Source organism: Marmota flaviventris, chromosome 6 (genome assembly GCF_047511675.1).
Source record: "Marmota flaviventris isolate mMarFla1 chromosome 6, mMarFla1.hap1, whole genome shotgun sequence".
NCBI lineage: Eukaryota > Metazoa > Chordata > Mammalia > Rodentia > Sciuridae > Marmota > Marmota flaviventris.
The window spans coordinates 95,818,707-95,841,862 of record NC_092503.1 but is presented as its reverse complement, the minus strand read 5'-3'; the positions used below and the strand labels follow the sequence as shown (position 1 = coordinate 95,841,862).

The following is a 23,156-nucleotide window of genomic DNA, read 5'->3' as shown; positions in this document are numbered from 1 at the left end:
CTTTTTCAATTTATAATAAAAGTAAGCAGCTTTATGGAGATATTGGATCTACCTGCTCAATTAACCTAAGTCCTGTGACTTAAAAGCAGACATTCGAAAGCAGATAGACCACCAGATTTATAGTACCTTGATACTTTTAAATTAGAACTTTCTAATTTTGGTGTGTCATATATACCAAGAATAAATCTCTGAATTGCCTCTTTTGAAAGTCTTATCCCTTATTAGCAAGTTTGAAACAAAACTTGAACATGTCATACAATCATTTGGCAAGAGGTTCAAATTCAATGGAAATTTCAAGTAAAAGCAAAAGAACACACACACACACACACACACACACACATACACACATATTTTAGAACTTTTCAGTCTGTAGTGATTGCCATTAGAGTGTAGCAGAAATGAAAGAAGAGAACAAATCTAGTATTTGAAAAATTGCTAACATTATTGGGAGCATTTTTAAAATAATATATGTAGCATTTTAAAATAATATATGTAGCACTTACCTGTTGCTGCATAACTAACCATGCCAAACTTATTGGCCTACAATAACAACTATTTTATTATGATTATTATGTACATGGATTCTGTGGGTCAGAGGCTCAGATGGAGTGATATGGGTATATTGCCTGATCTAGATTTTTAGGACCATGGACAGGTGGACTTGAAAAGCTGATCATTGAAATGACTAAGTCCTAGAATCATCTAAGAGTTGTTTATTTGCATGTGTGAAGCATAGACTGAGACTATGCAAAGGGTGACCTACACCAGGAGTCTCCACCCATATTGTACATGTAATGTTGACTTTCCTTACACGAGAAAGCATTAGATTTTCAGACTCCTTGCAAGGCATCTTTGAAGTCCAAGAAAAAGTGATTCTTCGCATGAAGACAAAAGTGCTAATCTCCCAATGCAGCCTCAGAATTCACAACTAAACACTTTCTCTGTACTTTCTTAGTTATAAGCAAGTCCCTGAAACTATCTAGATTCAAGGACAAGGGAATTAAATTTCATTCATCTCTCTCTAGAAGAAATGCCAAAGAATTTGCAGCTCTTTAAAAAATTGTCACACAATATGAAATTCAAACTATTCCTAAAATATACTTGGTTCCTTTCTAAATTGGTTATATTTCATGTGAATTTTTATTATAATGTTTTGTGATGAACAGTAAAGGGCATAGTGGTAGAAAAGAACTCTATTATTAGAGTTGAAATTTCTGTTTTTATAATTCCATTTAATTAATAGTTCATTGTTTTAGTTAGCTTTTTCTGCTGCTGTGACTAAAGAACCTGGCTAGAACAACTATAGGGGAGGAAAAGTTTACTGAGTGCTCACATTTTCAGAGGTCTCAATGCAAAGATAACAGACTCTATTCCCCAGGGCTAATGGCAGAAGAGTGAGGCAGAGGGAAGCAGCTCACATGTGGATCAGAAAGTAGAGAGAGATCTCCACTTGCCAGATACAAATATACACCCCAAAGCAATGCTCCCAATGACCACCTCTTCCAGCCACACCCTACCACTTAGATTACCACTCAGTTAATCCCTATGAGGGGATTAATTTACTGATTGGATTAAGACTCTCACAACCCAGTCTTCTTTGAGCCTTCTTGCATTGTCTCATAAGCAAGCTTTTGGAGGACACTCAAATACAAACCGTAACATTCATTAAATAAAAATTTCTTGCAATGAGATAGGAGAGGCTTTTATTTTGGATTCCTTCATTTAATTCTTCTTGGGTATAAATGATACAGCCCAAATAATAAATGACAGGTGACAATGGATTACAAAAACTACTATATTAGTAGTATTAAAAAAAATCTTACTTGTATACAAACCATAGATTATTATGATGACATCAGGCCTCTCAAAATTTTCAAACAGTAGATCTAAATTATAATAATTACAATGGATTTTTCTAGGTGTGAATACAATCAGGATAGAGGAAATTAATGATTTAAGATACTTTATCTTTTATTCACAATTCATGAAACATAGCTACCTCATACTCTGTCACTGAAGCTTATGAAAAAAATAAGCCAGGATAGATTTATGGCTTTTCTTTTTTAAATCCTAAAGTTATAACACACCACAGTGAATAACAAATTAATCATACACAAAATAATGAAGATGTTAATGTGAAAAAATCATATATCACAAATATGATGATAAATTTTACTCTTCAATTCAAACCTAATTCTTACAATTATTTGATCACTCAGAGTCTAAATATGTCAATATGTCATATTTTGAAATAATTTATTGCTTCGACATTGAGACACTAGTTTCATTGTGTCCCTATGAAATATGTATATGCAATGTTCCTTATTACATATGCTACATTTCAGGTGGGACATTTGAGTCTTTTAAGTTCAGAACTCATATCAGAGAAACCCAAGAATGCAGGGAGTAAAACAAAATAAAATTCTACCAATCTGTAATTTATGATACTTTCCTTTTTCACAACCTCAAATGGTAGTTAAGCAAAAGCTTATGCTTATGCTTCTACCTCTGCTGGAAATCAAGATGAGCTAGGAATTCTTTTACAGTTTTGTGTACTTACCTTTTGGTAAGTTGAGAAATAAATATGGTTAATCTACTCTGCAGTTTATGAGGGGCATAGCTCAGATTAAAGTGCAAATTCTTGATCTCTTGATTTTTGCAGGATTACAAATTGCTTTGGTGTTCAGGATATTAAAGAGCTGAAACAGGAGTCTATGTAACTAGTCACAGCCTGATTGACAAGCAATGAGCAAAGACTTTGGCCCTTCAGGATTTGAGAGACTATGGGCCTGTTTGATGTTACACAGAGCCCAGAAGCCAAAAGAGAGAAGGCTGGATGGTGTGGGGTTCACACCCACAATACCCACCAGGCAGTCACATCTCTTTGAAGGATTTTAGTTGATTTTATTGTTGATGAAAATCAATCTTGCCATGAAATCAGAAAGGATTTACTAAAGTAGCCATCACCAAATACAGAAGATATATTATGAAACAGACTCTGTACTTGTTATTAGCACATCAAATACAGAAAAGCTTGCCTTGAGAATAATCATGCATTTTCAAATAAAACTCCACCCAAAACTACTTTCCTTTTAACATGTTAATCACTAGCATGTTTTAAGACCACATTCCATAATTTCTACCATTTAAGGACAATGACTAAATCTGTAAGAAATCTGTGTTTACGTGTTCCTGTTTTCTCATGGTGGGCGTGTACTGCCACTGTGTCTCTCTGACCTCTTTCTCCAAGATAATGTTTGTTCCTCACCCTCTCCAAAGATAAGCTTGTAGAACCATTGCTTCCTCTGTTCTCCCTCACCAATCTTTGCCATCAGCATGACTAAAAATAGCAGCACTCAGTCTGAAGCTACAGTAAGTTACTCTGAAGACTGCTCAGAAGCAACTGCTAGAGGTGGCACCAGCTGCATAGTTATTTCAAACCAGCTGGCCATATGGTATGTATAGGAAAGAATTAGACTTCAAAGAGATTTCTGAACTGTCAGTTAATTTCCTGAGGTATTTCAAAACATCGCAAATATACTGTATATTTCATTTTCTACATTTCTCTAAGAATATCTTTTATCCTTGCAATATAAAACTTATCTTTTATTCAAGCATTCCTGGATAGTTTTAGGTAGAAGGCGAGTCATGTATCTTGGGATCTGACCCATGATCATATGGTAGGAGTTTACTACTGGTATTACCTTGGATATTACTAATTTTATTTTGCTTTGGATTTTGTTTACTTCCTTGCTTATAGAGGTATTAATTAGGTGTATATTAAACAAAAAAAGTAATGTTTCCCCATCACCACCAAGAACAAAATAACACTAACAAAAACATGAAATCTGTTGAGTCTTCTTATTACACTGGAGCAATTTTTACTTTATGCAGCTAATTTTATAATGATCTGGGAATAAATTTTAAAATTTTAATTTTTTTTCTAAGGGTTAAAAGTCTTATTAGATCTATAACAATTAACTTAAATGAGTTTGTCATTCTATCCCCTTATTAATCCAAATGATTAATAATTCTTCATTTACTATTTTTAAGGAAAATGTTAAACAGGTAAGGGACACTAAGTAAATTACAAGCGTTGTGAAGGCTTGAGTCAGATTTAAGATTTTTTATAGAGCATAATTTTAAATCTACTCTTGAGCACATAGAAGATGAGGAATAAATAATTTTAATTTAGTTACTTTTTCTTTGACTTGAACTACTATCCAAATATTTCCTTTTACCATGAGATAAAGATCAAGTTTAATATATACACCGGAGAGCACATTAACAGCATCTGCAACATGGGAAAAGTCTACATTATCATTTCTGAGCAAAGGTGAAGCCAACAAACTTATTAAGTGATATTTTCTGAATAGTCACCTGGTTGTAGGAGCACAGAGGAGACGGCTAACCTGGACTTTTAAGTACATAAGGAGTGCCTCGTCATTACTTCCCTGGTGTGCCTTTCTTGAAGAAAATGTGTGAAAATCAGATCGGATACATGCTGATCTCCTTAAATGCCTGCTGATATCAACTTAAGATAAAAATGGTTCATCTATCTTTGTACAGTCAAACCTTCTTGGGAGGTACTGACTAAAGTTCGGTTGAGGAGATAGTTTTCATCAAGGAGATAGTTTTCATTAATATCACAAATATACTGTGTATTTCACTTTCTACGTTTCTCTAAAAATATCTTTTATCCTTGCAATATAAAACTTACATACTAGCATGTGTGTGTGTGTGTGTATGCATGTGGACAAACGATGTTGCAATGCCTATTGGCATTCACATTGACATTTTAAGAAGGTAAATATTTAAATCCAGATTCTATAGCTTAAGGAAAGATTGGAAGCTGGAAAATAAATTTCAGGTTCAGAAGCATATAGATGGTATGAGATCCTGAAGGGAAGAACGAAAGAAGACAGAGACTTGCAGGTCTGAGAGAGGAGGAAGATGCAGTCACAGGGACAGATAAGAACAATGGAGAATGAAGGGAGGACAAGCAGTGAATGTAAATAACTTTTCAGCAAGTTTGCTATAAAGGTGAGCTAAGAAATCAGGTGGCAGTGAATGGGGAATAAATATATTTTGCTGTAGTTACTAAACAGTTATCATAATAGCTATGCATGTGGTAATAGATAAAGGTATAGGTTTTTCCCTTGAGAACCTTCATACTTGGCATCATTTCTCTCATTTCTGTCTGTGGTTGTTGGTTCTTTTTATCTAGTCTTCTACTTGATCACTGATTCAACATACTGCTCCCACCACCTTTAACCTCTTTTCCCTTCCCCCATTTTCCTTTAATCCATAAAAATTACCAATGCCTCAAAGTCCAAGATGTATTCCCTTATTTACTCTCTGTCTCTCTCACTCTAACGGGAAAAAAAAACACTATCATTTAAACTAGAACTATGCTCAGTAAATCTTATTTCAATTAATTCATGAATATATATATATATATACCTGTTTATATGATTATGTATGTATACATTTACAAACACACATACACACTTTCAATATAGAATCAGATGGATTTTATTTACTTGTTAGAAAACAAAATTCATGTAAGATCTTCCTTCCTGTTTAGTCTCATTACAGAGAGGCAAAACAGTAGCATAGTAATCAATAATTTACCAAAGATTTATCTTTATCTTAATCAAGTGTTTACTAAGGTAGGAAAAAAATATATATGTATGTGTGTGTGTGTGTGTGTGTATATGTGTGTGTGTGTGTATGTGTGCCTGGCTGTGTATCTAATACTGTTGGCAGTTAAGGCCTAATCTGAGTTTGAGAAAATGCATTTTATAGTATGATATATTATTTTTATCACTACTAAATATTTTTATTTTATTTAATTTTGTAAAGAGATATGAAAACACTCAAAGTGGAGGCAAACATGATGGATCACCAAGAAAGTAATAAGAAACAGGATCCTAAGTAACAGGTAATATTAGTAAATTAAACCTAATGGAAACTTAATAGAAGGAAATTTGTTTTCTATTGGATTTTCATGCACTTGTGCTGATATCTAACAGGCTCATAGGGAAAAGGGAATCCAATTTAAAAATTTATGAACAGCAAAAAATGTCCAAATATGTAGGGATGAAAACATATTACCTGTTTTAGAAGATAGGGAGATACTACCTGAAGATTCATATAAAAATTGGACTAGAACATTTCTCCAGCCTATAGAAGCTTATAGTTTAGTGAGATAAACAGATTATTCAGTAAAATACATTAGGTGGTGAAAAAGTATTTAACTTATTGTAGGAATTCAGGAAAATTCTGCTGGAGAGACAATGACTGATAAAAATATTAAAGAATGTGTAAGGGCACAAAGCACACTGTGTGTGTGTGTGTGTACACTCCTGAGGCATTTTGTATATATAGCAAGAAGAATATTACACAATATATAAAGCATAGAGATTATCATGTGTCTTTTTATCTCATATGCAAAGAAAATCTAAATCAATTTGGAACAGAGGAGCAAGCTTATCTCATGACCTGATGTTTTTGTTTTCAATTACATGTAATTATTTTCCAAAGACTTATCTATTTCTTCTAAATGCAGCCAGAGAAACTAGAGGCAGCACTGGCAAAAATGCATTCATTTCTGAAGTTACACAGTATAGAGTGACTACAGTTACAGAAATGCCCGTTTTCATTTATAGAGTGGACTATCAAACCATTCTAAAACAGTATCCATGTAGGGTATTTTGCTCAAACTCTAAATACTTATCACAATAACATTTTCTGCACAATATATTATTTACCAAGTTTGGTGGCATTTCCTACTACAAATTCCTTCACTTACAATTTCTCATTAATAGTTTGAAGAAGGACCTCCTAAATAGTTTTTAAGTATTCCTGTAGTCAGACATGTGTTTGAACATTTCATTTTTCATAATAATATATCAAACCATAAAATTAGACTATCATCAAATGATATTACTATACCAATCCACCACTTCCCAACAAATTTTCAAAGATACTTTATGATAAATTTCTACAAACAGTAATTTCTCCCAAACACAATTTTCACACACAGAAATTGCTATCACTTTATAAAATAGGAAATGATGTAGTTCGGATGTGAAATAAATGATTCAAACATTAAACTGGATATATTTCTTGGCTTATTATTATTTTGGGGGTGAGGTGAGTTGTTTAATATCACTGAAACACTTCAAGGAATAACCAGGATTCTCTTAGATTTGCAGATAAGTACTTGAAATTGCTTCAGGTAAGAGGATCAAAGTGAAATAGAGCAGCAAGATAAAATGAGAGAACGATACAATGGGTGTGATTAGGTGATATGATTGAAGAAAGAAAAGAGATCCAGCTAGGGAATTAAAGGAAATGAACACAGACATAGAAATATTCTATAGAGGATGTAAAATGTGAAAAGATTTGATAGCAGCCTACACAATGTAATAAAGGGGATGAAAATGCAGAATATATGTTTTGTAAAGAGGGGAGGTGATTATTGATTTTTATGAAAATAGAGGAGACATCAGACCATGCAACTGGATGGTTCCAGAAGAGAGAAATCATAGCCAATGTTGGAAGGACAGTTCAGATGAGCTTATAAATGTGACCATCCGTGTAACAGGTAACTCCTGCATGTGTTAAACATTAAAGTCTAGATCAGTACCTTTGCTTTATCTCTCATCGATCCTTTGCCCAGGATAGACATTTTAGCACCTGTTTCTTCCTGTAGCCTCTTCAAGGAGTTTCCTCTTGGTCCAAGCAATTTCCCCACAAAATTGAACTAGGAAACAAAATCAATAGAATGTCTGTTTTAGGGTAGAGTAAAAGGATGATTTGCACCAAGAATAACTGAAGGGTTAAATGTTTTTCAAACTTTATAATTGGGAAGAGTTAGGCCATCCAGAGATGTAAAACTCTTTCAGACTCCTAAGACCCACTTAAAAAGGGATACCTATTCCTAGAGAAATGCCAATATCAATACTACATTAAACATGCATACTTACCCAATGGAATAATTACATCACACTTTATGGAAAGAAATTTAGATATAAAATTCTAAAGGAAGATTTTTCTCTCCAAATAGATTATCAACTGAATTATTTTAACCTAAGACGATGCACTTTCAAAATTGCAAAAGTTAATATTTAAAATTTATTTGTAAAATAAATTGTAAAGTTTATATTGTTAAACTTTGTTAATGTCAATAATATTATATAACAAATGTCATGACTGGGAAGAAAAGCACTCGATTTTTCTTCAATCTTATATTCTCTGTTTTACAGTTGCTCTTAGGATCATCAAATAAAAGATGTGAATATATAAATTTAAAAAGAGTGAAGTAGAATATATACACACACACATACACACACACGTTTGTGTAAGTGAAAAATTGTGGGACAATTTGCTTATTCTTCCTAAAACATGAATAAAATAGGCACATTAAGAGCAATTCTCAGTTTGTATCTCAACTACTTAAAAAATTATCAATTCAAACGTCCCAGATTGTCATACATGCTATAATTAATTAATTTAAAAACACAAGTAGATTAAAATGCACACAAAAGTATGTTTGAGCATAAAGAAGAAACATAAATAGAATTAAGTGATTACTAAGTCAGCATATTTCTATGTCTTAAAACCATGATCCCCAGAAAGAAGTTTGTCATATAAAGTAATTTCTTGAGACCTGGGGTTTGGGGAAACAATGGGGAGGGGAGCATAGGAAATAGCTGCTAACAGACAGAAATTCTCTTTTAGATAAGATGAAGTTATTTTAAAATTGATCCTGGTGAACTTTGTCAATGAATTTTGTACAACTTTGTGAATGAATTAAAAAACAATGGATTATATATTTTGGTGGGTACATATATGGTATGTGGATTATATTACAGTAAAGAGATATTTAAATATATATATCATTAAAATATTTTAAAAATAAATACATCCTATCATAAAAAGTGAAATACTACCTAAGCTCATGTTAAAAACAAGGATATTTACTCTTAACACATTGATTCAATATTGCACAGGAGTGTTATTTGTTGTATGTGTACATAAACAAATAAATAGTGTAGTCTAGTACCCAGAAAAATTAACCATAGATTATCAATTTTCAACAAACAAGGAAATGGAAGAAAAACTGAAAAGTCAACAAATGGTGCTAAAAAATTATATACGTATATGAAAAAGAAAAGAAAAGAAAGAAAGAGACGGAAAACAAAATTAGAAAAAACAACCATGGAAATATCTTTTACATCTTACTTCACATTTAGGCAAATAGGCAAATCTTACCTTAAGATTTTTTTGGGGGGAAAGGGGTAGTATTGGGGATTGAACCCAGGGGTGCTTTACCGCTGAGCTCAATTCCCAGCAATACTCCTTTTTAATTTTCCAACAGGGGTCTCACTAAGTTGCTGAGGATGTCCTCAAACCTGTGAACCTCCTCCTTCAACCTCCAGAGTCACAGTGATTAATAAATGGACCCCTGCATCTGGTAATTATTTTCAGCTTGACCATAGATCTAAATGTAAAAGCTAAAATGATAAAGATTCTAGGAAGAAAGCATGAAGAAATACTTATTGTAAACTTAAACTAGGGAAATATTACTTAATTGGTAAGCAAAAACACACATACACAAACATACACACAAACACAAACACAAACCTGCTATTCCAGAAATCCATTAAAAATTGAATACAGAAGTCATAGATGGGGGAGTAATATTCCCCTTACATGCATCTGATAAATTACTAGTACAGAAAAATCTGTAATAAATTCCAACAATCAATAAAAGCACACATACATACAATCCATACTGTCTAAAATTAAAACAAGACTGTAGCCAAATGATGACAGAAATGTGGAATTATTGGAAGAATCACTGTTACAAGATACAAGTACCTTGGAAATAAATTGGGCAGTTATTCATAAAGTTAAGTGTAGAGGTCCATTATTACCCAGGAATTCTACTCTTCAGTATTTATCCAAGAGATATAAATATGTTTACAAAATAATATGTACAAGAATGTTGATGAAATTTTATTCACAACCAAAACTAAATCAGAAATAAACAAATGTTCATCTTAGGTGAACTGCCACAGTCCGGCTGCAGCAAAATAACCAGGGGGGGGGGGGGGGGTGACGAACAACTTGTGTACATTGATACAGCAGGAGTGGGAGCCGTTTATTGTAGGACAGGAGGGGTATATATACATTCCACACAGCTTATCTTAATTAACATAAACTAGATACAGCATTCAACCAATAAGGAATCTCTACACTTAATGGCTCGCTGGCATTATTTCACAAACCACTCCCCCTGATAAAATGCTAGGCACCATCTTGACTTGTTTACAGACCCTAACAGTGAACAAAGGAGTTTATACATAACTAGAAAAGAAATTAGTCCCTGGATGACATGACATGTATGTATCTCACACATACTTGAGAGAAAAAAAAAACAGATTCAAGAGTATATCATGTTAGATAATATTATGCAAAATTTTAGGGGCAAGAGTAATATATAGTCTATTAGAATTCACAATAGTGGTTGCCTCTTGAGAATAGAAGGCTGAGTGGAAACTGGCTTGAGAGCATCATAAGAACCCATGTGGGGGAAAGGAATTGTTTTGTTTTGTTGGAGATGTAGGTTACACTTTCCCTAAAACTCATCAAGTTATACTCTTAAGATTTGTGTAATTCCTCACATATAAATAGTATTTCAATTAAAAGTAGAGAAAAGGGAATTAGGAGGCTGACAAGCCACATAAATACTTTAAAAACTAAGATCCTGGTGAAATGTACTAACAGAAAATAACCAGTCCCACAAGCTGTACAGAGGAATCTGATGAGGTTTATAGGAAATATATTATTCTTAACTATGTGGACTATTTCTGAAAAATAAATGGGAAATATTCCCTAACTCATTTTAGCAGGCTAGTATAACCTTGATACCAAACAAAACTAAATCAGAAAAGGAAATTTATAAACTAGAGCCACTCATAAAACACAGTGAAAAAATCCACGTCAACAAAATAGAAGTATAACTAAGATTTGTTGGACATATAAAGAATACATTACAACTGAAATATGTTTATCATAGATACACAAAATAGTTTAGGATTTATAACCACTAATTGTAATTTGCTCATTAAAAAAATAATGTAGAAAAAAGTCCAAATTACATTTTTGGAGAAATATAATTTGATAAAAATTCAAATTTAATCATAGAAACATCATCTGAACAAAAAAGAAAACTTCCTCAACTCACATAAGATCTTTACTCAAAATTAAAAAAAAATAGTGGACATAAAGGTAAAACAATATTGGAAACAAGGTATAAGTACATTCTTGGTATCTTATGCAAGCTCAAAGATAAAAGCAATTGAAGACAAGGCAAACTTAGAAAAATCAAAAAGAAAAATGTAGTTTATACAATAATACACACATATACACACACACAAAGCTTATTTTCAAGGATTTTATTAGTAAGAAAGCTTAGCAAGTTTTCTTATAAAAATCAATTATATATTTGCATTCCAGTATCATATAATTAGATAATAGTTTTCAAAAGAGACACTATTTATAATAGTTCCAGATATTCTAGAAACAAATTTATTTATGTTCAAATCCTTTGAAAAACATGTGAAATACACTCCTAAAAACATCGTATACATATAGTTTTAGAAATATCATGTTTATAAGATACTAAATTTATGATTGTTACAGCAGCAATACGAAATTAATATGTTAAGAAAGGAAGATTTACGGAATGCATAATCTAACTGACTATCCATGATAAAAAAAAATCGCTTGATCACAAAAATCTAAATTCTGGTACATTCTTCATCACTGAAATAGAAATAGGGAAAGTACAACTTCATTAGAAATTAGACATAAATCAAACCAAAGATCATCTTAGACACAGTATGATGATAAAAATGAAGACAGATACAAAGCATTGGTCAGAATGTGACTCCATGGGTATTTACACACTCTACTTCTGGGAATATAAATGGATACAACAATTTTGGCATTATTCGGTAAATTTGTAAATGCATTTAACCTATATCTCAGCAATGGGGGGAAATGACAATCAGCTCAAGAATAGTGCTCTGTAAACCTGAAAGCATGATCAACATTGCTGACTGTGTGTCCCAACTGTTTCCCAAATCCATTTCCATGTACACTTCCCTTTGTTTTGGACTTTGTCAGTGTTAAAAAGTTGTATGCGATTTGGAAGGTGAACATGAATTGGTGCCCACGATTATTGACAAGTCCTGAATAAATCAGACAGGAGCTCCAACGACATGGAGGCAGAAGCCTCACAGACCTGTCCACAAGCTCCCAGTTCATGAACTCTGCAAACTTTCAGACTTTACCCAAATTCCTGCTCTGTGTTCATGATCAGCTTCAAAAAGTTTTGTGGTGCTCTGGTTTTCTATCCTGAGATCTCACCTCTGTACTGCCTATTAATGACAACTTTCCTGAGGTCCTTCTCTCATCTTTTCCACCTGTTACATTGACTCTGAATTATAACTTGTAACCATTATATATAAAGAATGGCTTTTGTATGCCTGTCAGAATCCTAACTTGTACAGATGGCTAAGTTAAGTAGATTATTAAATACCAATAAATTTGAATTATCCATGACTATATGAGATATCATTAATAAATACAAGAAATAAAGTTTTGAGTGAAAAATTCAATCTTTAGATGCATACCACTGTTTGTGTAAAACTCAAAATAAGTGAAATTAAACACCATGAATACATGAATTTGTACTATATTTATTCTCCAAATAACAGGGATAATAAACACAAAATTCTGGATCTTGTTAATCCTTGAGAATGGGAAGTAGGAGATGTTGTCCAAGGTAAACATAGGTAATAGGAAAAAAAAAGGGTAATGTTTTAGACTTTAACTTATGGGGTTCAAAGATATTCATTTATTTTCTTTTACATTCTATATAAAAGTTACACATATTCTCTTGAATTTAATAAATATTTCATAATGGTTGTAAGAAATTGTATAAAAAAAGTGCAGAGGTATAAAATTTGACTGGATTACTCCTTAGTTCTCTGTTACAGAACTTTCTTTTCCTTTTATTGATGATAATAAAACATCTAACTCAAAAACACCAAAGAACTCAAAGTGATGTCTCCACTGGGAAAGCTTATGATTATGAAAAGAGACAGCACTTCACAAAATTCTGGCTGAAGACAAGTTATTGACAGAAAAAAATACACGGTCCCTACTCTACGGATTTTCTGTTCTTTTCCTTGGTTTTTGTGACACATTTCACACTTGTACTTTAACACAGTATTATTTCTAATAACCATTTGAAATGAAATTGTCTTTAAGCAAAAACAGAAGCATCCCCTTTAATTAATTCATAAGCTCGACTTGTTGAAATGAAACACTGATTCACAACAGAACAAAGGTGCTGTATAATCAGATCTAATCACAGAAATCTCTGAGGGATTTTGGAGACGATGTTTCTTTTATGAATCTTATGAACCATATATGTGTTTTAAAATTTATAAATGCACAATGTATCATTTTCTTTTACTAACAGGTATTTAATATATTTTAAGTTTGCCTACAAATTTTTATCCCTTCCACAGTACCTGGAGTTTCCAGAGTCAGCATTGAGAAATGGTTCAGAATACTTTCTTTGGACTTGGATACCATTTCTATTTGAGATTTAAAACATCAAAGTAATTATGACGCTAGTTACATATTTTTGTTTATGTTTTACTTTTAATAATTTAGGAGAAACTCTGAAAATAGTCAATATAAAAGTTGTTCTAACATGACTGTTTTTCCTCTACTTTCAGCCTACACTAAGACCCCTTCAAACAAACACAATACACATAATCATGACAGGTGAATTATCAATTCACTAACAGCTATTCTTCTAACCTTTTATTTAATGCAAACCCCTTTAAAATGCAGAAAGTAAAGAAAACACTCATAGCAATGCCTTCAACATTTAACCAGAGTTTAGGTCTTTAGATTCTCAGATTCTTAAGGCTTAATAGAGTGAACACAGCTGTGTTTTCAGGATATTAAATATCTTCAAATAATTTAAAATTATTTTATTCACATGTAGTTCAAGAAAATCAAATTTGTGTAATCAACCATTTAAGTCATTTCATAGTTGTTTTGTAATACCATGTTAAAAAATCTTTTGAGCAACTTTTAACCAAATTTATCCAGATTTCAAATTTATTTCTATAACTAAGTATTTAAATTGTGCTATAAGTCATATCAAATAAAATAACATTTTAATAAATTTGAAAATCAAAAAATAATTGATGGCAAAACAAGTACTCATCATAAATTTAGGGCCATTTTAAAAAAACCATTTTAGCAACATTTTTACCATAGTAAACATAAGAACAGTTTAAAATTATGTGAAAATAGACTTAAATAATATTGGAAATAAATGTTTCTTAATTAGCCAGTTCATTCTCTAATTATAGGACATACTGGAATACCTCATCAGTAGCCTCTGGACTTTTTTTTCTCATGAATAAGTCTACTTTCATCAATACTCATGAAATAACACTTTGCTTTAACTTGTGACATTTTTCTGGTCACATCTTAATAAACTAATTCTAGTAATTCTGTCTATTCTTATAGTTTGGATATGAGATGTCCCCTGAAGAGCTCATGTGGCAATGCAGGCATGTTCAGAGGTGAAAATAACTGAATTATGAGAGTTGTAATCCAATTTATAAACTGATCCATTTGATGGGTTAATAATTTGAATGGATTTCTGGGTGATAACTATAGATAGGTGGAATATAACTGGAGGATATAGGCCACAGGGAGCATGGCCTTGGACTATATCTTATCCCTGGCTCCTTATATCTCTTTCTGCTACTTGGCTGCATGAGCTGAGCAGCTTTCCTATGTCTCACCTTCGATCATGGTGTTTGACTTCACATCAAGCCCAGAGCAATAGAGTCAGGTGGCTATGGACTGAACCTCTGAAACCATGGGCCCAAATTAAACTTTTCATCTTCTAAGTTGTTTTTTTGTCACATATTTTGGGCACAGTGATGAAAAAACTGGCTAACACAGAAGTTAGTACTGAGAAGTACCAATGTGGTTCAGAAGCCTTTGGAACTGGTTTGTAGGAGGAGTGTGGAAAAGGTTTGGAAATGAAGACTAAAGAAGATTTTAAATGCTATAATCTGAGCCTAATGCATAATTCTGGTGTGAACTCAGATCAGAATGCTGATAGGCCCTGTATAGCAAAGACTGTGCTCATGAAGTTTCAGAGAAGAAGAAAGACTCTATTGTAAATTGGGACTAGAGGCCATTTGTGTTACATTCTGGCAAAGAAACTTGTCAACATTTTGTTTATGTCCTGAGACTTTAGATGAGGCTGAATTTAAAGATGGTGGACTAATTAATCTGTTGGAAGAAATTTTAAGACAGCACAGCATTCAGATGGTGTCATTGGCATTGCTTGTGGCTTTTAGCCAGATTTACTATGAGAATTCAAAGCAAAAAGTAGAGAAGAAAGATTAGGAAAGCTCGCAGTTGAAGAAGCAGCATATGTAAAATTAGGAACAAGAAAAGTGCAGTTGCTGAAGACATTATGGCCGCTAAAGAGAAACTATGTACTTTGTAGAGAAGAAAAATGCCTTAAGGATCAGGAAGATCACAGCTGAAGGTTCAAGGGTGAAAATTTCTTTGAGAGTACAAGGGCACAGAGCACACAGGGGTGCCTAGGAAGTTGATTCCCCAGCATTTGTTTCACCATACAGAGCTGTGCAGGCACTCAGAGGCTGCTACAACTATGGCCCAAAGGAGTCTAGCTACATGGCTGTAGACCTCATTTTCATTCATGTGGTGCTGGTTCTACAGGAATCGAGGATTCTAGAGTTGAGAGTTCATAGAGACTTCCACCAAGATTTCAAAGGTTGGCCTGAGAGGTCAGGCAGGTTCAGAATTCCTATTGGCAGTCCCTGAGAAGGCAATATGTAAAGTTTTGAGAATGAAGCCAAAGCTTGGAATGGACAATGCCAGTTACATGAACTGTTTGCCGAGGAAAGACATTGGCTGTTCACATAATCAGCCTAAGACACAGGTGATATGGACTGAAATGGGTAAGGGCATAGGGGTGGGGCTGCACAAGCCCTTTGAAGATCACATTGCCTCAGCATGTGCCTCAGTTGCTGGATATGGAACTACAGGATTTGTTTTCCTACCTGTTTTGGTGCCATCCCTTCCTTCTTTCAATGGCCATATTCTTCCCTTTGGAATGGGAATGTTTACTCTGGGCCATAATACATTGAATGTCACTAACTTGATTTTTATTTTTACAGGGACTCACAGATAATAATTTGTGTTGAGTCTCAGAACAGACTTTGGACTTTTGAACAAAGCTATAATTGTTTAGAATGTGAGGACTCTTGGAGATGGACTAAATGCATTTTGTATAGGAAGACAGACATGCATTTTGGGGGGGCTGGGGGATGAATGTTATGATCACCCAAAAGGTCACATGACAATGCAGACATTTTCAGAGATGAAATTATTAGATTATGATAGCTATAACCCAATTGAATTAACCCACTTTATAGATAAAATATTCAAATGTATTACTAGTGGTAACTATAGACTACCGGGGTATAACTGAAGGTAATGGGTCACTGGGGACATGCCACTGGGGAGTCTTTCTTTTTCCTGGCTCCTCAGCTCTTTTGCTCACTATTGCTTCCCCTATCCCTGGCCTCTCTCTTCCTCTCTCTCTCTCTTAGCTGTCATGAGCTGAGTATCATTCCTATGCCATTCACTTCTACCATGATCTTGTCTCTCATCTTAATCACAGAACAATGAAGTTGGCCAAACATGGAATGAACTTCTCAAACTGTGAGCTCAAAATAAACTTTTCCTCCTCTAATTTGTTCTTGTCCAGTATTTGGTTACAGCAATGAAAGAGATGACTACAACACTTCTCAAATAAGATAAGCAATTCACTTTGTTTTACTTTCATTTCATTTGTGGGCACTGGACTGTATCCACTTGGGGATGAAAGGGCATTTTGCTCACTAGTGACACCTGTGAGAAATTCCTAAAGAGCCAGGAATGTTTCTTCCTGTTTGGCAAATGTCTCTGCACTTTCATATGATTGACACAAGTGGACTTAAATTTGCTTGTTTAAGTCTCAATTATTTCTTGTCCTTTTGCCTTACAGTGCTTCAAATCTACTTTCATGTCCATCCTGTTTCTGACATCAGGACGAGTCCCCTTCCTAATCAGGAGAAATTCATATATACACTGGTCTGTGCTTTAGAAACTTGGCATAATATCAATCTTTATTTTGCTACCATTCTGTTTGCTGCTATTAAAGCAAAGTAAATAATTTTGTGCAGATTGTGCAATGAAGAACCATAGTTACAGATCAAAAAACAATATTCTTCCAGGACAAATACAAAGATTATGACAATACTTCAGGTACTCATCTTAGAAATCATCAAAGAACACTGGTGAACAAAAGAATAGAGTTTTGAATATAGTAGATCAGAGTTGTATTTGATAAAAAATCAGGTTGCATTTTTAGAAATGAAGCAATTTGTTTGGAATGTATATAAAACTTGCTGGAGGAAACTACTTCCAATTCAACATAATAGATAATGATGAATATTCAAGAAGCAGGAGATCAGAACAGAATGTTTCAGAATTAACCATTAAATATCAACTATAAATATGTTTACTGAAAAAGATATGCTTATGTAGCCATAAGTAAAATCAAGGATGTAATTAGTAAAACAGTGCCTCTCTAAACACATTTATTTACCACCTAGAATTTATTAAATATATGGAGAATTCAAATTGAATCAAGCAAGCAAAACCCATTTTCTTTCAGGAAACTTTCAACTTTACTGAGGGGAAAATGGTGTGTGTGTGTGTGTGTGTGTGTGTGTGTGTGTGTGTGTGTGTATACACTATTATAATTACACAGGAAACTGATAAGTGCCATAAAATAAATACAGAAAAAGTGCTATAAGAATTCAAGGGGAAAAAGAAAGAACTAATTACTCTTCTGACAGAGGTTAATATCAAGAATATATGAAGATCTCAAAAAAACAACACCAAAAAACTAAATAACTCAGTCAATAAATGGGCAAATGAACTAAACAGACATTTCTCAAAATAAGAAATACAAATGGATAGTAAATATATCAAAAATGTTTATATCTTTAGCAATCAGGGAAATGCAAATTGAGACTGCACTGAGATTTCATCACACCCCAGTTAGAATGGCAATCAATAAATACTGTTGAGAATGTGGGAAAAACAAATCCTAATACACTGTTAGTAGGATTGCAAATTAGAACAACCACTATGAAAATCAGTATAGAAGTTCTTCAAAAGACTAGGATTGGAACTACCATATATCCCTGCTATACCACTCCTTGGTATTAATCCCAAAGAATTAATGTCAGCATACTATAGTGATATAGTATATACCCATATGTATAGCAGTACAAGTCACAATTATAGAATCAGTCTAGATGGCCATCAAGAGATGAATGGATAAATAAATGCACACAGTGGAATTTTACTTAGCTATCATGCTATTTACAGGAAAATAAATAGAATTGGATATTAGCTAGATTCAGAAAGTCAAGGGTTGTATGTCTGATCTCATATAAGAAAGCTAGAATGGAAAAAGGAAAGAAAAGAGACCTCATGAATATATAAGACACACAAGAACCAGAAGAGGAAGGTAATCAGAGGAGAAAGGATGGGAGGGAAAGCAGAGCCTGGAAGAATAAAACAGACCAAATTATGCTTATGTATGTATGAATATTTTGAAACGAATCCCATTTTTATGTATAATGATAACACAACCAAGAAAACATTAAATGATGAATTAATAATAATAAAATTAATACAAATAAAAATTCAAAATTTTAAAGAAAAGAAGAAAAAGTAAAAACTGGTTCTGTTATGGGAAAGCTAGGTTTTTGTTTTGTTTTCCCTAAGCATTGAACAGGGTAGCAGAATCTTGGCATAGAAAAAGGCAGGAAAATCATCTATAAATGGGAGAAACATTTGGGAAAGATGCTGTAAGTAAAAGAAAAAAAAATAACTGAGAAAGTCCATTAAAAGCTGTTTAGTGTAATCTTGATAAATAATAATGGGGGTGCATAATTTAGAATGCTAGCCACAGGAAAAAGACAGAATGCAGTTAGTATTCTCAACAAGACTTCTCAAGTATTGAATTACACAAATATAGAAGTATAAAGATGAAAAGATATTTATGCCCTTTCTCACCAATTTACACATACACTTCTCTAAGAATCATAATACACTTTATACACAGATAATTAAAAAGATAGTGTACCTTCAACAAAATTATGGAATATTGGATTGAAAATTTTTAAGAAAAATTTGTAAAAAATTTAATTGTAGGTGCACTCCAAACAGGGAAACCTAGCAGCTCTGTTTCAGAGAAACTGAGAAATAAACTTAAGTTGAATATATATGCCCAGGAATGTCCTCCATAGAAGCACTACTCAATGTCATAAAGTTGCTAAGGGAAAGGAATAAGAAAGGAAATCACCTTAGAGGAACTTAGGGGATACTTATGTTTAGAAGATAAACAAGAAAGAAAGCCAATGAATTAATTCCCGGAGAAACCGAAAAGAATCAGAAAAAACAAAACAAAACAAAAAAAAAAAAACTCAAGGAAACATTTTTGTTTAAATTGCTTAATCTATAAATATGTATCAAATGACACTTCTGTGCCAAGCACTCTGCTAGGAAATATCTGCATTCCACAGCAACATATGACTGGAATCATCCAGAAACATTTCCTGGGAGAGTATTCAAGAAAGAATGTGACATACAGTAAAGAGGTATGACAAGTGGGAAGTTGGGGTGAGGGCAAGAGAGAAGAAGGGCATTAATGGAGACATTCCAGATTGAAAAAATGTTATGTGAGAAAACCAAGAGCGTGACAAAATTGATAAATGGAAAGAGATTCCCTTTGAAAGGATAAGATTGTTCAGGCCCTTAGGGACCCTATTAAGAATTTTGGTCTTTGGGTAAAGGAAAAGTGTTCCAGTCACAGGCACTGGACTGGATGATAGGCTGGGTGTGGGTGGGAGGTGAACTGCGGTGTCATCATCACCTACTTTAAAAGTACCTCCCTGATGACAGTGTGAGGAATAGAAGGCGAATTCAATGAGATGGAAAACCGGAAAATCATGCTAGCAGAGAATATAGATGGTGGCAGCCAGGAATTTAAGATGAACTGGAACAGTTCACTAGATTTGGTGGCAAGGAATAATTGTGATTCAGGGCTAAATTACAACCATTATGATATATTTAATCTCACAATATGTTAAAAGATAAAAAAAAGTAAAAGTCAATACATATATGAACTAGAAGCGTTTAAAGAAAAATGCTTATTAGCACAAATATATAAAGAAGAAATTACTCTTTTGCTTGTCATAAGTTCCAAAACCCCATCAATGCTTGAATTTGAAGAAAGAAGACATTATTGGAAAGTAAGAATCAATTTATAGTAAGTATAAAAATGTGGGTCCTTTGAAATGTGTTGATGAGACATACCTTATGCTTAATATTTGTCTCAGAAGTTTAAAAAATAGTATGGTCTATGTTAAAATCATATACTTAACAGAAATGCCAAAGAAACTTGAGAAATGATTAAAAATAATTCACTATGAATTTTAATGAACACAGTTAATGTACCATTTGTATTCTTTTAAATAATTCTACACCAAGCTTTGGTACTTTAGTGTGTGTTAATCATATTTTCCTTTCAGAGACAACTAAAGAGTCTGTGGTCATGTTTTAAATATTTTTCACCCTGTACGGAACATTTTAAATGTCTTTGGAGACACATCTTTGTCACATTTATACAACTCTAGTAGCACTTTCTCCAACTTTAAATTTATCTTCATTTTTAAAGTCTCCATTAAAATATAAACCATCAAGCTGGACACAGTGGTAACACACCTGTAATCCCAGCATTTTGGGAGGCTAAGGAAGGAAGATCCCAAGTTCAAAACCACCTACAGCAACTTAGCAAGACCCTATCTCAAAATAAGAAATAAAAATGGCTAGGGACATGGGTTGGTGGTTAAGCACCTCTGAGTTCAACCCCTGATATAAAACAAAACAAAACAAAAAAAAACCCATCAAGTGAAATTATCAAAATTAAAACACAACTCTAATCTTAAATATAACCCACAGCTGAAACCTGAACTCTAAATTGTTCTGCAATTTAGAATAAAAAGGTCTAAATAAAAAGGTAGGTAATTAAATGTTTACTCAGCACAGTGACAAAATTCAGTAGCTGCAAAACTATTATTATATCTACTTTGTTTGTTATTTTAATGCTTAAAAATATGAGCTGGAGTTGTGGCTCAGCGGTAGAGCACTTGCCTGGCATGTGTAAGGCCCTGGGTTCAATCCTCAGCACCACATAAAAATAAATAAATAAAATAAAATAAAAGATCCATTGACAACTAAAACATTTAAAAAATATATTTATTTGGCCTCCAAAATGGTCATGAAAACAACATATTAATGTTAATTTCATTCTTAGGTATTTTAGAATTTTATATTTTTAAATAAGCAACAATGGGTTATCATATGTTATGTTAATGTGTTAACATATGTTAACATATGTTAACATGTTACATTATGAAAATGTGCCATAACATTTTTCTCTGGCACTGGATGAAATCCTTACTTTCCAAAGTAAATCTTTTCTGTAAATATCACATAACATAAATTGATTGTAAACTGTCTTCACATGTGCAAATTAGAGATACTTGTTCCTCTAAAGGACTTTTCCATCTCTACAAAATGTCCTAATACACATGTGCTCTGTTTAATGAGAACACTCCTCCATCAAGGAGGCTTCATGTGCTTATGCTAGGTGTCAGACACTGTTCTAGGCACTAGGAATACGAAAAGAACTGAAACCAATGGGGAATCACATTCTTTTTTGGGGAGTGGGATACCGGGAATTGAACTTAGGACACTTGACCACTAAGGTACATCCCCAGCCCTATTTTATATTTTATTTAGAGACAGGGTCTCACTGAGTTGCTTAGCATATCGCCTTTGCTGAGGTTGGCTTTGAACTCATGATCCTTTTGACTAAGCCTCCCCAGCCTCTGGGATTATAGGCATGTGCCACCACACCTGGCAGATCACATTCTTAGTGTGCATTTATTTCAGACTTACACATATTTAAGTAGCCAATTGCTTTCTGTGTCCTGGACTGTATTTTTAAGATTCAGCATGCCTAAAAATTTACTATTGTAGCAATTACTATTTTCTGTACATCATTATATTTTTAAATATGCCTTAATTTACTAAGTAATAGGGTGGAAAAGATATTATTAAATTATTTCATTTAAATGCTGTCATTGTACTCAATCTTAGAGAAAGTTGTCTTTCAAGTTTATCTGTGTTTTGGTACTAATTTATTTGTGCTGTTTTTATTTGCAAAACTAGAGTTTTAAATTGTGATATAGTGTAAAATTTTTGTTATTTTTGTTGCTTGTGCTCTTGACAACCTTACACATCACTGCATGATTCATATTTACTTCCAGGGAATCTTACAGTTTTAAATCACACATTAAGATCCATTTTGAGTTAAAATTTTTGTATGGTGAGATATGGCTCCAACATTTTATATATATATATATATATACATATATATATATATATATATATATATAAAATATATATACATATATATGTGTGTGTGTGTTTGTGTGTGTGTGTGTTTAAAAATTTAGTTTCACATCTCCAAATTTGTTTTACATTTTCAAAAAAATTTTTTTTGTCCATTGTATTTCCATAGGAATTCTGGGTTCAGCATGTCAATCTCTGAAAGACACAATGAAATTTCGCAATGAAATCCCAGGTTGGATTTGCAATGAAAATGTCATTTTAATAACACTAATATTCTACTACATTAACAGGTGAGGTCTTTTGCAGTTATTTAAATCTTTTCAAATATCTTTCAACAATGTTTTTTAGTCTTGTTGAATATATTCATAGGAATTTTTATTCTATTGATGTTATTATAAATGGAAGTTTTCTTAATTTTTGGAACATTCATCACTTTTTTGTTTTATAAAAGAAATACA

General features: G+C 33.0%; 1 protein-coding gene across 2 annotated transcripts in view; it reads right to left on the bottom strand.

Annotated features, from left to right (window-relative positions):
* Nucleotides 1-23,156, bottom strand: part of Khdrbs2 (KH RNA binding domain containing, signal transduction associated 2) — a 545,817-nt gene that overhangs the window by 323,563 nt on the left and 199,098 nt on the right. For both annotated transcript variants that reach the window (XM_027938265.2, XM_027938266.2), the window contains exon 3: nt 7,655-7,771. In XM_027938265.2, the coding sequence (XP_027794066.1) occupies nt 7,655-7,771 (117 nt within the window). The remainder of the gene's footprint in view (nt 1-7,654; nt 7,772-23,156) is intronic.